This window comes from Scyliorhinus torazame, chromosome 5 (assembly GCF_047496885.1).
Source record: "Scyliorhinus torazame isolate Kashiwa2021f chromosome 5, sScyTor2.1, whole genome shotgun sequence".
Lineage (NCBI taxonomy): Eukaryota > Metazoa > Chordata > Chondrichthyes > Carcharhiniformes > Scyliorhinidae > Scyliorhinus > Scyliorhinus torazame.
Window position 1 is genome coordinate 282258582 of NC_092711.1, and position 17094 is coordinate 282275675.

The following is a 17094-nucleotide window of genomic DNA, read 5'->3' on the forward strand; positions in this document are numbered from 1 at the left end:
CTTCTCATATTACATCCCCCCATTTCCTTGTTCTTTTTTCCTATCCCTTGATCTAGCAGCATCAACATTTTTCTATGGTAAAGCCCCAAACCCTTTCGTGTGACACTTGAATAATGTAATTTCTCTCAACATTCAGCATCGATGGTCTTTTCTGCCAGATTCAAAGACAGTCTATTGATCATGTTTTTTGCTCACTTAATTTTTAACATGTGTCATTAGTAATGTTGTCTAAACCATTTTTTGGATGCACTGAAAAAATTCTTCAACACAGTACAAAATGCAATTTCTTGTGAATGTAGCTCAATACAAGACAGCATACATTGCTTCAAATATATTCAAGTGGAAGGAACTAGAGTTCTACAGCTTCGGGTAAGATTAATGATAATTATGGCACTGAAAGATGTTTTTTCTGACATCATGGTTACGTTATATTTTGTCAACGGCACCACAAAGGGATTTTAATTACGCCTGCAACAAAAGTCTGACTGTCGGTGATGCTCCGATTTTAAAAGCATCTTCAGGAACCAGACTGCCTCCAAGCAGCGATATCCTTCTCCCTTTTGAGTTGGCTGCACAATTACACTTTTCACTCACTCTTACGTGAGGCCTTAGTGCACCTCTGCTGCTCTTCTACTGATCTGAGGAGCTAACCATCTGATCAGATCTTATCAATGAAGCAAAGGAAGTAATCAATCCAAGTGATGCAGTGGGTTCACAACAGCCTGCGTATAGAGAGACTTATTTCTACTTTGAGAGCTGCAGTGAAAAGCAGGATGAAAGTAGATGTAAGTAACACATTATGACCACGGCTATAAACCCTGTGAGTTGACCTTCAAAACCATATTATTCAATTGAGCTCACAATCTTCCACAACCAGCAGCACCAACGCTAATGCTATTAGAGTGATCCTCTTATATGTGCATTTGAAGCAGGAACTGGAAGAGAGCAGGATTACAGGTTTCTTGCTGAGTAAATTGGACATTATCAGTAGGTAGTCCGTTGGGGATGTGAGGATGGATGTGGCTTTGCATTAGAACAGAAAGGCCTGCTATTGCATTACCAACACTAGGTTTAACAGGATCACAGTGCCACTACAGCGAGTACAAAGTAATCATTTATTTATTTTTTTGTTAAAGAAGATATTACACAAATAGCAGTTACCTGATCCAAAATAGCATTCAGTCTGTTTAGTTCACAGTCTATTAAATATCTTCTTTCTTGTCGTTTGTCCATTTCCTCGAAGATTCTCCTGTACTCTATCACGTCAGTGATGCTTCCAACTGATTTTGCTGTGACTTGCCAGTTATTCTGAACGGCAGCTTCCATGATTACCTGAAGGATGGAATACCCTGACAAAGGAAAAGAAGCACAGATTTGAGGCGGAAGTGCTGAATTATTTCTTTGAAGAAAAAATGGATTTTGTACAGACTGTTATTTGGCAGAATCAATGCTTTCCAGTTGTTTCTGTTGTGCAAGTAGGAACTGAGGAACATCTTGTTTATAATGTCAAATGCACTGCTTTTGTAGAAGAGCTTTATTTCAGATTTGTGCTACACACCACTGACCCAAAGTTCTTGTCGGTCATAATGCGAACTATGTAATGAAAAGCAAAGCCTGGTCGTTCCACTGGATTTGAGCCCAGCGATATGCATCATCTTGGCAAAAGCCAATTACATGCTTAACAGATCACAGAAATTTGGGCATAAGTAAGTTACATTCATTGCTACTTTATGTCCAAGTCTCCTCAATCTTTTATGGCCGTCCATCATATCCTTCAGCCTGAACGAATTACCACCTTCAAAATTGACCATGCCTACAACTCTGAACTGTGAGCATCTTCCAACTGAGCTTGTTCAGACGGTCTCTCAACATTGTGACTACAGTTTTATGTACATCCTTGTAGGGGGAAAAAGAAATTCAGCACTGAGCAAGTTCTACTACCTCTGCCCCACCTGGGAGTAACCTGCATTTTCATTTGATGTCAATTAGGAGGACTGTCAGTTTTATGACAGGTAAACTGACACTCTGGACTGTGACAACTATATCAAGTCAGGAGCTGGTGCAGCAGTAATGTTGTGACATCACGTGGAAATGAAGTTGACTGACGGGCAGCATTTATGCTACTAACATGAGACTCGATTTGGTATTTGTTGCAACACTCTGGCCAGTTATTATAAGGTTGTACTTTTAAAAAATCTGGACTGCAATGACTAAAGTGCATTTTCTTACTGCTTTGCTGAGTAATTGAGAATATTTAAAAAAGTTAATGGGCAAGACTCTCCGTCCTGGGACACCCGGATCACGTTCCACAATGGGACGGGCGTTGGGGCAAAATCGCGATGGACGCCGGGTGCCGACCTGATGACGAGCTCCGACCCTCAGCTGCTGGCAGGAACGAGGTCCATGCTGCATGCCAGCGGGAGCATGTAAATAAATTCAAATGAGTCCTAATGACTCAATTGCATACATTCAACAGGCCTGACACCCTATGGGAGGGCCCTCTGAAAGGGCACCTTGGCAGTGCCATGTTGGCACCCAGGTGGCACTGACAGGGTGCCAGACTGGCACCAGCAGTGCCAGGGTGTCACCCTGCCAAGAGGGCATGCACCCGGGAGCTTTCAATCCCCTGGGAGACCAGTATTGAACGGCACTTGCCAAAGATCTCTGAGGCGAATGGGGTAGATCCCACACCTCGGGTAACAAGTAAATTTGCACCTTAAAGTGATACCAGCTGTCTTACTTTAATATGCAGATTTACTAAAAAGTGATCCCGCCCATAATGAGTCGAATTTACATTGCAACATCTCATGAGATTGCGTTAGACTCGCGAGGCGTTGCGAGCCTAGTGGATCCCGGGACCGGGGTCTCCCGGCTTCTATCGGCCTCGCGACGCTGCGGCGAGCTGCTTTTCGGGCGCAGCGTGGCTATTCGATTGTGCCTAATTGCACTTCGAAAGAAAATAATGGCATGTGCAACTCTTGTCATCCCTTATTAAAGTATAACTCTATCTCTCACATTTTCTGATTCCCAAGACACACACAGATGTACCAAAATAACAATAATTTATGCTATTATAATGCAGGCAGTTCCGAGCAATAATACATGCAAGTACAACTATATCATAACCATATTGGTACAAATATGCGATAATTATAAAACGGGGCACAGGCAGCCAAAACTCCAATCCAGCAGCAATAAATTAATGATAATTGCTACTTGCACATAGCAATGTCACAAAATTAATAATACAGCTGGAATTTAATTTTACATTCTCCTGCGATCCCATCCTCGGTTCCTTTGCCATTCTATCCTACTGAAAACACAGGCCTCTAATCTCCATGGGCAAACTTAACTAGTGGATGAGCACAGCAGTCAACCTCTCCTTGCAGAGACAAGGGGTGGAATTTTTTCAGGCACGGGTATAGGTGCATGGGGTGAGTTAAATCTCCAAAACTTGATGCCAGGACAGTATCCCCATGCCATCATGCACTCTTCGGAATTTCACCTGGCCACGTTCTCAGGAGAGCAGGAAAATCACTCATCAAGCAGATGAGTGCCAGTTTGACCTTCAATTCTGGATTTAACGATCAGGGCACCAGTCTCCCAACAAGTCAGCAACTCACCAGGGTCAATCAAGGCAAGCGGGAGAGCTGCTTTAGTGAGAGTGACAGTCTGGAAATGCTCAAAGCATTTATTTTCTCAGTGCTATCCCTGCTTGACAGATAATAGTCAACTCCTTGGAAGAAACTGCAGTGCTGGTGTGCTGCCAGGTACATAGTCCATAAATCCCAACGATTGACTGACCGAATCAAACAACATGTTCCTCCGTTTGTTCATATCAGACATGTACTCAACCAGCCCATGCTGTAAAACCCAAAACAATATGTCTACTGTCAGATGTGATTCCACAACTGGGGAGAACTTGCTGAACAATCCTGAGTGCACTGATAGCTATGCTAACAACCAATTTAAGATAACCAGTCGAGCTCCTAATGTGGCTCATTTACAGTTGCTAGAAGCAACGTACATACCTACACAGGGATCTGCTTCTCGGCAAACAAAAGGAATGTGTTCACCTTTTATAGATTAACCCAGAAGCACGGGGAGTCTATAATTTTCTGTTGCCTTCTCCATGGCAGTGCCTCAGCTAATCAGAATAAACCTGCCAACTAATCTTTTCTCCCGTAGTATATATTGCTGGGATTGTTTGAAGTTTGGCAGTCTTGCCTTTGGTCTGATGAATGCAAGATGAAAAACTTTAGCGAGATGTCTCTCTCTTCAGAAATATGCAGGAGAATGTCAATAAAGTCAGAGTGCGAGGGTTTGCCCCAGAAAGTGCCATGCCCCTCTCCTGTTTTTGACCGCCTGATGTCCTGGGCCCTCCAGGACGGACTACCACTCAATCTGTCTCAACATCCTACAGGCGGAGAATTCAAAATCCTAGCCATTCAGTGCATGAAAAGGTTTCCCTTATGTTGTCTCTAGTTCCTTTGCCAATCAACACCCTGGGATAATCATTGATCTGAAACTGAACTGGATCAGCCGTATAAATATTGTGGCTACAAGAGCAGGTCAGAGGTTGAAAATTTTGCAGTGAGTAGCTCACCTCCTGACTCCCCAAAGCCAGTCCACCATCTACAAAGCACAATTCAGGAATGAGATGGAATACTCTCCATTTGCCTGGATGAATGCAGCTCCAACAACACTCAAACATCTCAACACCATCCAGGACAAAGGAGCCCACTTGATTAGCACCCTATTCACCTCCATCAACATTCATTGATAAGAACATAAGAACTAGGAGTAAGCCATCTGGCCCCTCGAGCCTGCACCATTCAATAAAATTATGGCTGATCTTTTTGTTGACTCAGCACCATTTACCTGCCAGCTCACCATAACCTTTCATTCCTTTACTCTTCAAAAATCTATCTACCTTTGCCTTAAACACATTCAATGAGGGAGCTTCAACTGCTTCATTAGAATTTCACAGATTCACAACCCTTTGGGTGAAGAGGTTCCTCCCAACTCAGTCTTAAATCTGCTTCCCCTTATTTTGAGCCTAGTTCTATTTTCACTCGCCAGTTAAAATTACCTCCCTGCTTCTATCTTATCTAGTCCTTTCATAGTTTTAGAGGTTTCTTTAAGATCCCCCCCTCTTTCTTCTAAATTCCAATGAGTATAGTCCCAGTCTACTCAGTCTCTCCTCATAAACCAGTCCTCTCAACTCCAGAATCAACTGAGTGAATCTCCTCTGCACCCTCTCCAGTGCCAGTACATCCTTTCTCAAGTAAGGAGACCAAAACTGTACTCAGTTCTCCAGGCGTGGCCTCATCAGCACCCTATACAGTTGTAACATAACCTCCCTGCTTTTACACTCCATCCCTCTGGCAATAAAGGACAAAATTCCATTTGCCTTCTTAATCACCTGCTGCACCTGCAAACCAACATTTGAGATTCCTGCACAAGGACACCCAGGTCCCTCTGCCCAGCAGCATGCTGCAATTTTTTACCATTTAAATAATAGTCCATTTTGCTGTTATTCCTACCAAAATGGATGACCTCACATTTACAAACATTGTACTCCATCTGCTAGACCCTTGCCCACTCACTCAAACAATTTATATCCCACTGCAGACTTTCAGTGTCCTCTGCACACTTTGCTCTACCACTCATCTTAGCATCATCTGCAAACGTTGACACATTACACTTGATCCCCAACTCTAAATCATCTATGTAAATTGTAAACAATTCCCTCCACTACTGCTGCACAGTGGCAGCAGCATGTACCAGGGGTGATGCAGCAACTCACCTTCTTTGACAGCGCCTTCCAAACCCACAACCTCTACCACATAGAAAGACAAGCGGAGCAGATATATAGGAACACCACCACTAGCAAGTTCCCCTCCAAGCCACACACCATCTTGGCTTGGAACTATATTGCTGTTCCATCACTATGGATTAAAATCCTGGAACTCTCTTCCTAACAGCACTGTGGGTGCACCTACGTCACATGGACTGCAGCAGTTCAAGATGACAACCCACCACCACCTTCCAAAGGGCTATTAAGGATGGGCCTTTGCCAGCGACGCTCAAATCCCGTGAAAGAATAAAAGAAAAATCATCTCATGTCTGGACTCTCTGATTTTTGACCCTTGAGTCATTGGAATCAGCTGCTCTCAATATGCTCCATCTAAATCTTTTCATCAAATAGAGCAGCATTTTCATATGGACTGCTTTTAAACAGAACGATATTGGAAGTGGTGATTTGTGTGACAGAAGTGAACGACATGGATTTCTGATGCCCGGGCTGGGATGGTGGCAGCATCAATGCCAACTGGAAGCTCATGTTTGCTTTGAAGGGAACTGGTAAAGGGCAGCAACATGGCGCCAAGCAGCCAAAGGAGTCCAAAGAAAGACTTGAATTTATACTGTGCCTTTCAAGGTTTCAGGACATCCCAAAGCTGTTCACAACTGAATGTAACCACTGTTGCAATACAGAGAACGGAGCCGCCAATGTGCACGCAAGAAGTTTCCAAAAAAAAGAACAACGTGATGATGACCAGATAATTGTTTTAATCTCTCTGGTTGAGGAATAATATTAACCAGGACACCAACAAGAGTAGCAACAGAGAAAAGATGCATTGCGTCTCAAGATTGATGGGACAGGAATAAAGAGAAGGGGTTTGATTTGACTATGGGGCTTTTCTTTTTATTCCATGTACGTTGAAGTGGTTGGACAGACAGTGGGTGAGATCTCTCTGATAGGGCAACATCAGCTCAGGAAAGAGTCAGAAGAATAGCTTTAGCAGTTGGCAAGTGGACTTCCTAGAATCCCTACAGTGCAGAGGGAGGCCATTCAGCCCATCGACTCTGCACCAACCCTCCGAAAGAGCAACCTATCTAGGGGCATTCCAGCACAATCCCCGTAACCCCACCGTAACCTGCACATCTTTGGACACTGAGGGGAAATTTAGCATGGCCAATCCACCTAACAGGCACATATTTGGACTGTGGGAGGAAACCAGCGCAACAGGAGGAAACCCACGCAGGCACAGGAGAATGTACAAACTCCCCAGTCACCCAAAGCCGGAATTGAACCCGGGTCCCTGGTGCTGTGAGGCAGCAATGCTAACCACAGTGCCACCGTGCTGCCCCTTATGATAGTTTTCCTAACAGCTGTATTGCAGGAAGGCAGGCAGAGTATTAAACTCAGTCTCCATAACAAATTGCAAAAGAATAATAGTATTCAACTACTGAAACTGCAAAACTCTTTTTCATCATAAAGTCTTTGAAAGATATTTGGGACATTAGCACCACATCTGGAATCACAATGCTGGGTGTTTATAAAGTTTTGTGATCTGCCTCCAGCACTGTTAAGGAAATCTTCATCAAAAGCTGTTTGATATTCCTTTGCATGCAATATACCTTACTGCATTGTCCAGACACAGTGAGGGGCAGCTCCTGTAAAAGACACAGATGAAGTGTTTCCAATGTTGTCCAGGAGAATGGGAGAAACAAGTTGGCACTCATCTTTCCTCTGCTTTGGACCCATTTCAGAAATTACTTGGGCAGTGAAAAAACTATCCTGGAGAGTATTTGACACATGGAACAGAGGTGAGGAATAGGTTGTGAGATCTTAGGCACAGAGTCAATTATCATCGTTTGTTCACTCCAAGAAGGATGTTGTGATCAAGGGGAATGAGGTAAGGCTAAGCTGTTGTAGCTCTATCTCTCTAACTCCATCGAAACACAGCTGGAAGTGTGGAAATGGTGAATTTACCCAACTGAGTGGGCAAAGAGAAAATAATTGGACCAGTTTGAAGGCAGGGAATCCTTTTGAAATGTTTTTGTTTTTATATCAAATTTTAAATAGATGTTTGGAATGGTGCATTGGATAAAAATTTCCAGTCTATTTTCTCAGTAATGTCACAAAGCACATTACACACAAAGAATCGTATAGAGTGTGGTGATTGTCGTTCTGCAGTCACATATGCCAATCATCTTGCATGTAATGAGAGGGCGGCACTGTAGCACATTGGTAGTATTGCAGCTTCACAGCACCAGAGTCCCAGGTTTGATTCCTGGCTTGGATCACTGTCGGTGCAGAGTTTGCACATTCTCCCTGTGTCTGCGTGGGTTCCGTCCTGGTGCTCCGGATTCCTCCCACAAGTCCCGAAAGATGTGTTTGTTAGATGAATTGGACATTCTGGATTCTCCCTCAGTGTACCTGAACAGGCGCCGGAATGTGGCAACTAGGAGATCATTGGAATGTTAATGCAAGCCTACTTGTGACACTAATAAAGATTATTATTATTACAAGCAGGAATGAGATAACCATTCAATCTGTTATTGAGAAAAAGTTGGTCACCTGGGGAATTAATGTTTCATCAGATCATCTTGACCTGAAACATTACATCTCTTTCTCTCTACAGATGCAACCTGACCTGCTAAATATTTCCAGCATTTTTTATTTTAATTTCAGATTTCCAGAATCTGCAGTATTTTGATTTTGAGCCGGGAAAATTCCCTGTTCTTCTCAATAATCCCATGGAATCTTTAACATCCATACCACTACAGCAAAGTGGCAGATGGAACCAAAGGACAAATACAAATTATGGACCTTGAACTCACAATGTTTTGAGTCTGTCATGTGAGAGTACCATTAAGAAATGGATGTTTAAGCAATGTACCTTTAAGAAATGGAGCTGATCATATTACTGAAATGATGTCAGAGGGTGGGGGGAGCTGAGCTCACTTCTGCTTTCTTGAGTTTCAGTTTGAGAAGGCAGCTGGGAGTGTCTGTGTGTTTTGCTGAGCGCTGCAGGAAGAAACACAGAGCTGGTCTGTTGATGTCTGCAATCCAAGGACTATAATTATATTGAATGTAACCTGGTGTGTTCTTATTTTTGTAGGTTTGAAGTCTTTTGGATGTTTAAAGGAACAGTTTAAAGGATTATTTAGTGTTGTAGTCTTTTGGGGTTATCTTTGAAGTAATGGGTGTTAAGATATTCAATGTTTGTTTTTCAAAAGTTAATTTGAATTCATAGAATAAACATTGCTTTGTTTTAAAAACCACTTATCCATTTCTGCTGTATCACACCTGGAGAGTACGCTGTGTGCTTCCCACACCACAATCTATTAAAAGTTGTGCGTCAGTTGAACTCCATGAAACACTTTGGGGTTCTGTAAACCCGGACCCATAACAAGTCAACCTGATAGTTAGCCTATAAGCTTTGTGTAATGGTCTTAAGTCCAGGTTCCAGATTTTCCTCTTGTTTGTTGGTCAAATCATTTAGTTAAATCCAAAGATGTTCAGGTTAGGTGGTAAATTGTCCCTCAATGTCCAACAGTGTGCAGGTTAAGTGTGGTTACGGGGATAGGGCAGGGGAGTGAGCCTACCGGTGCTCTTTCAGAGGGTAGGTGCATACTCGATGGGCCAAATGGCCTTCTTCTACACTGTAGCAATTCTATGGTTCGAAAGCATTGTGCACTTTCTGCTACTATTGATAACCACTTGATTAAAATATGCACTGGTTAGATATTAATTCTCTGCTTTCGTATTTGAGTAGTGATTCCAACAGTAACACAAATATGGCTCACAGGAAGGAGCAGATGGTTACCTCTGACTTAGTAGGAAAATGTGGGCCATTTACAGGGAGTGAAATAGCTTTTATTTTTAATCACCTGGAATGTTGTTTAAAAAAGCAGGTGGAGTCTTGGCTCAATGGCATAAATCTCTAGCTGGTTGCAAGAAGAAATGGATCATTTAATAAAACAGTACAATAAAACTCAGCAGTGTAGCGTTAATCTTTGTCCAGCCTTATTATTTCTTTCTTGCAAACAGAAAGCTGAGAAAAATGGTTACACTCCCTTTATATCAACCATTAGTGATTCATTTATGTAGTATATAGAAAGAACCTCTGAGTTATTGCGATGAAAAGAGCTGACGTGTATAGGTGTCACACAGTTTCAGAGTATTGTCATTCCCCCTCTGGAGACTTTCAGAAGAACTGAAGATCCTTTCTCTATTATTGCCAGCTAAAGGTCACCAAAGTGAAATGAATGCTGGCTCTGAGTCACAGAATAAACTCTACCCTGAACTTGACACTGTTTCCTGTAGTCTGTGTCTTGACAGGTCATAGGAAAGAGAATGTAAGAAATCGAAAGGTCACAATAATATTGGGGTGTCAATATCAGCGCCGCGTTAGCTGTGAGATTGATGATCCAAAAGACTGACATAGATTGCAAAGCCATTTAAACGTTATTGATCTGTGTTTATTTTTCGAAGTGACATACAGCCCAACCGGCTACACTGTTAAATGAAAATGATTGGCACTAATGGCGGCTCACTGATGAGAGTGAGGGTTTTTAACTTCAAAACTGTGGATTGAGATTCACTGGCAGCAGGAGCACAGTTATTACAACTGAATACATGCCACACCTGACTCTAAAATGCTTGGAATTTCCACCAAGAGCAAAATCGCAATAAATACATGAAACCAAAAGGGACAGGAAATAGAGCAGCAGGCCTGTCAGTATTTGAGAATTCAAAATGAACACTTCTGGGAAGATCCTTCATCAGAACTGAATCAGTCTTCCATCCAAAAGCTCCGACCCCACTTGCCATTGGGATTGTAAGGTTCTGACGAACATCAATGGACTTTTGGCTGGCCCATCGCATTCCCACTGATGGGTACGGCCAAGGCAGGGCTGGAAAATCCAGGCCTTAGTCCATCCTCTCTCCTTCGATTGTTGCCCATGGTTTTGTAGACTTTTAGCATTTGCAATTTTTCTTTTCAGTGCAATTGTTCTATTGCCACGGCCATCACCCTTCATCGTGATGAATGCCCACACACAAAAATAATATATTTACACATTTTTAAGTTTTTATCTAAATTGCTATTTGCAAATTAGTTTTTTTTTAGCAAATCCAGTTCCAGTTTCCTAGAGCTGATAATGACGTTATCAGGACAATAACATTTTGGTAGTTTAGTCATTCGAGTTGGATTGTGTTTTGGTGAGAGAAGTAATGTCCATTTGAGAGGGTCCTTAGCTCCCTTGTTGTACTTTTACTCTCCAATTTATAGCATTGAGCCCATAGTCTGAAATTCATTGAAATTCAAATCCGAAGGAGAAGAATGTCTCCTCAGAAAAAGTGAGGGCATGTACGGCTTTCTTTGATTCAATATTACAAGCAGTATGCACTTTCAAAATACTCTTGAATGTACTGACTGAACTGCAAGGCATTTCCCTGTGGACCTTTATGAGCATGATCCCAATATTGGGTAAAATTTGCAGCCCAAAGGTGAACAGAATTTGTGACTATCAGTGTAAGTGGTCAGGCTACCGATTGTGGAGGAGATAGGAAGGCTATTTAAAAGCATCTGAAATGTTTCTCCTATGATATCGGCATAGGATTAATGCATGTTGATTTTATTGTTGATTGGGTTGGGGGAAGGAAACGATGGTCTGAATAAGTTAAAGCTGAACAGCAGGCTACATCAGCTTAGCACGCAACTGTGTATGCACTCGACTACTTTTTTAAAAAAAACACAAATGTGACATTGCAGGTTTGTTTTTGGTGGAATCATTTTGATCAGGAGGTGTCATAGAATACAATTACATGTCAATATCTTCCTATGTCTCCATTGCAAAAGATTTGCAGCAAATATTGCACGAGCAAAAACTAACCTTTACGTGAGAAAGAAAATATTAAATAGCACAATTAATTGAACATTATAAGCTTCCACTGAAAATATGTTACCAAGTGGCACTTCATATCGAGTGGACTTGCTCATGTGATCATAGAGAAATAACTAGCCAAATCCTGAATTCATTAAGCAGTAGTTTATGAAGCTTGCAGAAGATTTTATTCACAGCTCTGCTAAATTGAATTGTAAAGTTTACCCAATATCAGTATCATGCCCATAAAATCCATGGGGAAATGGCATTCAGTTCAGTCAGTACATTAAGGGATACTTTGAAAGTGTGTACTGTTTGTAATATTGATCAAGAAAAAGCCATCCATGCCCTCACTTTCTCTCAGGAGAGATGTTCCTTCTTCAAATTTGAATCTCAATTAATTTAAGACCCTGGGCTAAATACAAGGCTCCACAATCAGTATTAACATCATGTCAGTGATCACGTACTGACTGTTGAGTGATTGAGAACTAAATATCCTCTGAAAAAAAAAAACCTAAATTAATTATTTTACGATCCCATTTGTGTTAATGAAGAGGTTATCAACTTTTGGTTACTGTGTTAATTTATTTGCGTTGCGTTTTGACGAGGGTAGGTCATCTGAGGGGGGTCCTCAAGTTCTCTTATTCATACTTTTATTCTCCAGTCTACAGACTTGTAAACTCCAAATGTTTTCAAACAAAAAGAGCAAAGTCAGACCAAGGGGACAGCATACCTTTAGCAAAGGAAGCACTTGAACTGGATGGTTATTTAAATAGGGATGAACAAAACTGCATGGCTGTTACTTTTAGTTTGAAAGGAGCACTTTCATAAAAATTCTCACGTTCCCTGGTTTCAAAACCAGAAATCAAATTTCATGCAGTGAAGTAGCACTTCTTTCAAGCTAGGCGAGTAGAGACAATTTTAGAATATAACAAAATTGTCTCAAAACGATGGGAGTGGGAGACTGGGGCGTGGAGGCATCACAAGAACACATTCTGCCATCCAGATCTCACTCACAATCAACCATCTTTTGTTTCACTGATTGCTTCTGAAAATACTTTAGTATATCTTGATTTCAGCAGTGAGTGTTCTTAGCATTAGCATCGAGTTGGCTTGGAACAGCTCCTAAATCCAATAGTTTGAGGGAACATGCAAATGCACAAGACTGGAAGAGACCATTGTGATCCAATGATGTGCAGCTAAAGTGACAGGATCACTGAACCACCCCATGTTAATGCATGCATTTATCGATTTTAATTCTGCCCTCCCCACAATACTGGACTTACTTAAACCTCCCAGACAGTTCACCGATTATGCAGTCTGCTGCAACACAAATGATCATTTTCTTTCTTAACAAAATCGCACAGCAAACCTATTAAAAGATGATATTCAATCATAATTCTTTTTTCTGCAACTTCTTCATTCTTTTCTTACTGTCTTCTAGGGACAGTACCTTGCCCCAATTATCATGTGTGCGTCGAGACAATAAATGTTGGCAGATCATTTAATGGAACATACAGGCAAGCTAGACCCTGATTTACCGCCTGTAATATTGATTGTTACTGGAATTCAACAGGGCAAAGCATCTCTTAGGCTATTGGCAGAGTGCGTACAGATTTGTTGGGTTGTGACAAAGAGAGATGCGTCATAGAAAATGGAATGGACAGTCACTCGTGACTATGTAGAAAAGGTTTAAAATAAATTGAAACAGAAAATACTGGAAAATCTCAGCAGGTCTGACAGCATCTGTGAAGAGAGAACGAACCTATGGTTTCGAGCCTGGGTGGCTCTTTGTCAAAACTCTCTCTACAGATGCTGCTAGACCTGCCGAGAATGTCCAGTATTTTCTGTTTTTGTTTCAGATTCCAGCCTCCGTAGTAATTTGCTTCAAAAATAAATTGACCTTAGTCTAAAAATTACAACTGGGGGCATCACAAATACGTGGCCCCAGCTGAGGTCAGCTAATTTAGCATGTAGCATTGATTGAATTTGGGCCTTTCCTGAATAGATAATCAGTCATCCAAACATATTGCTATACAACCATTGATATTTTCCCTGTCTCTTGCAGATAAGAGGGCACAGTACTGAAGGGAAGAGAGCACAGCCAGGTGGGGAACAAAGACACCTGCATCTCTTGTGTCCTCAGCAACATGGGGCCAGCTGTGGCAGAGATTGTAGCACCAGCGTCACCGCAAATATTGAGGATAATGGCATCACTTGCCTTGCGCCCCACTCTCACCTCCCAGTAACACTCATCCTGCCATCTGGCATGATGAGCAACCTTCGGATGGTATCACCTTAAACCCGTTGCTGTCAACCCCTTCAATGTCCTTCCCTTACACCAATTTTCCCCTAATGAGTTCCTGCTTTCAGACACATAAGAAAGCCAAAGCAACCCAGGAGGGAAAAAATAAAAGATATATCTGCATACACAGGCTGTAAGCAGTGCTAAATGATTCAATTTCATGCTAATTAGAGTAGTTTTGAACATATTTTGGTTGCAATTTCCTGACTGTGCTCCAATCAGAAACTACCCCAATTTGTTGAAATTTCTTTGTTCTCTTGTTGGCTCTCAAGAACAGAGTGATTTGCTAGCATGACAAGTCAATCCTCTTGCACCAAGAGCTAGGTAAGAAGGTAACGGGTCAAGTCTTTGACTTGCTGTCGAGCTCAGCAATGTCAGGGGAGGTCAAATTGGATTTTGATGGCATCGCAAAATGAGTGATAGTGAACTGGATGCCTGTTCTACTTCCTGCTTGATTTCAATTGGCCTCAGTGGAAAAGAAAATTGGATGAGGCACAAATGGGCGGTCAAACTGCTGTGCTCTGTTTTGTGCAACGTCTGGAAGCCAAGTTCGCCCTCCAAAGGATTTGCAGAAATCTGTTAAAGGAGACAGACATAAAGAGCTTGGATGGCTGTACTCAGGAAAACTTGGTCTTTAAAGTGATCACTGGAGACCTCCATGAGTAAAGGCAATTAACAAAAAGGTTAATTGAATGTGGAGCCAGGAGGAGAAGGACACTCCAGCTGCCAGTTTCAACTGCATTTTGAAGGCTGCCACTTCTCCACCCTTCCTGTTCAGCTCTCCGTACCTACCTCTGCCCCTGCCTTGGATTTCTGCTCTTCCTTTCCTGGGTCACTCCTCCCTCTCAAACCCTCCCCTTGTTGATCACTTACTCCTCCGCAAGCTTGGTCACCCTTGCCTTGCAGCAACCTGAAATGTTCATCAGTGAGCTACCTGAGAATGTCCAACAGGAGTCTCAGCTCACTGACCCCAATTCGAATGACTTAGGAGCAAGTGCCAGCTGTGTAGGTTAGTCATGTTGAGATTCAGAGTAGTTATCCAGTGATGTTAGGAGTTAAGTCTGTAAGGACGGATTGAATTAATTTGGTCATTCACGTTGTTAGCTCTTCATCGGACAGCTCCAGGAATCTAATTCTAAATAGTTTATTGATATAGTTGCAACTCTCCAATATGCATATGTTTTTCTGAATAAGTATTTATGAGACGACTAAGCAGATTGACAGGAAAAGAAGGGCCAGTGAGCATTGTGAAACAGGACAAGATCAGCCAGTGTCTATTTCTGTTTTGAGTGTCTTCACACTGCTAAAAACTCTAATTTAGAGGCAGGCTTATTTCATTGGAATTGGAACCAATTCACAGTATTACTGAGAACTGGAGGCTGATGTTCTCCTGTGTCAGGATATACAAGGCACGAGAGACAAAAGATCTTCCGGCTGTTCATGCTGGCAGGACCTTATGCTCCCATCGACGGTGCACCCCTGCCGTGGGTTTCCCAGTGGCGGGACCAGAAGATCCTGACGCTGGCCAAAGGCGTGCTGCCTCCCGCTAACAATAGACGCGTCACGGGAGGCCAGAGAATCTGGTGAACGAATAAAAAAAATGAAAAACAAACTTTTCAATTATTTCCCAAAGAAATGTAAAATAACAATAATGTTACATTTTGTGTTCCTCTAATTTGGAAAATTTGAGCTATTTACCAGATGTCAAGGTGTTAATTCATTTAAAAGACATACTTCTGCATTGCCGTAACTGTAGTGTCTTGTCCAGAGATGAACTCGTCACATGTAGACTTGTAAAATGGCTGACAACCTTGCAAAATGCCTGAGGAGCATTGATCAAGTAACTCGGAAATTAAAACTTGTATTCTTTTCCTTTTCGGTTATTTAATACCACTTTTATGATCGCTACAGACCTTTCCCAGACAAGCTAAAGTACTGGCTGCTTAATAACCTTAAATCAATTTCCTTATCCTTTCTCTGCCGACTAAATTATTTAATTTGCTGGGAATAAAAGGTGAAATAGTAATTTTGGTTATTACATTTTTCAGTGGAGTGGTAGAAGGTACTTCACAGAGCACAAATCTGTAGACTGTTTCAGCATTCGACGCAATTTGATTTTATTGATATTGAAGAGATTATGTGAAATATGCAGACATAAGGAGCTCCTCCTTGTAATGCATTTGATAGATACCCTTTGGGCACTGCTAGGATGTTTCATTACTTTAGGGCATTAGAAGGAAATAAAACTGTTCTAAAATCTCAGGGTTTAGCAGAGCCACCTTTAGTTAATACCGATACCACAGTCTATGATGTACATAGCCTTTAAAGATTTGAACTCCTTGGGCTACATGTTCCTCATTTGTAACACACCCAGCTAAATGCCCAGTTTACCCGTTTTCTAACCTGCGAGAAACATGGCTTGAAACTTGCTAAATGTGAAGCTTTGATCGGGTACAGCAAAAAAAAGACACCTGATCGCAACAAACCTGTTGTGTGTGATTTTTTAAATCACTTCCCAGGCAGCTAATGATCTATTTAAAGTTTTGCCATCTAGTCATGAAGTGCATCATTTATAATGGAGCAATGACAGGATAGCAACTGCTCTTTTTTGTGAGGAAGACCTAAACATCATACACATTTAAACCTGGCATGAGTTGTTGGTACTTTCAGCCTGCTTAAGGAGGACCCAAACCTACACTTGGCAACAGCCCCAAAACCAACCATTGATTATAATCGTTGAAAGCAAAGTAAGCAACTACTCTTTGAGATGAAAGTGGTGGTGGAAGATGGAAACTGAACCGATCCTCTGTGGCTGACTCATTAAGCTGATAACTGAGCTGAGACAATCCACAGTTGTCTGGAACACTATTGAGGATTCTTCAGCCAATTTGGTTCTGTCATTGGCAGCTAGGGATCTTGCTACATGGTTCCAGATAATTCTGCAAGCTCTTTTTCTAATCTGTAGGCAAGGTGTGGTTGAACAACAGAAGGCAATATACCAGCAGCCTTCCGCCGCTATTCATCAGTGTCACTATACAGAAGTAAGAGTTCGAACTCTTGGCTCTTACAAACCTGCACCCTGTTCTCTGGGCTAGGTGAATGAGTGT

At 41.9% G+C, this 17094-nt stretch overlaps 1 protein-coding gene across 6 annotated transcripts in view; it reads right to left on the reverse strand.

Annotated features, from left to right (window-relative positions):
- gria3b (glutamate receptor, ionotropic, AMPA 3b) overlaps positions 1-17094 on the reverse strand; it is a 626694-nt gene that overhangs the window by 389195 nt on the left and 220405 nt on the right. For all 6 annotated transcript variants that reach the window (XR_011946682.1, XM_072505636.1, XM_072505635.1 and 3 more), the window contains exon 4: positions 1162-1349. Coding sequence is in view for 5 of the 6 variants with exons in the window: in XM_072505636.1 (XP_072361737.1) it covers positions 1162-1349 (188 nt within the window). In the remaining variant the exon portion in view is untranslated. The remainder of the gene's footprint in view (positions 1-1161; positions 1350-17094) is intronic.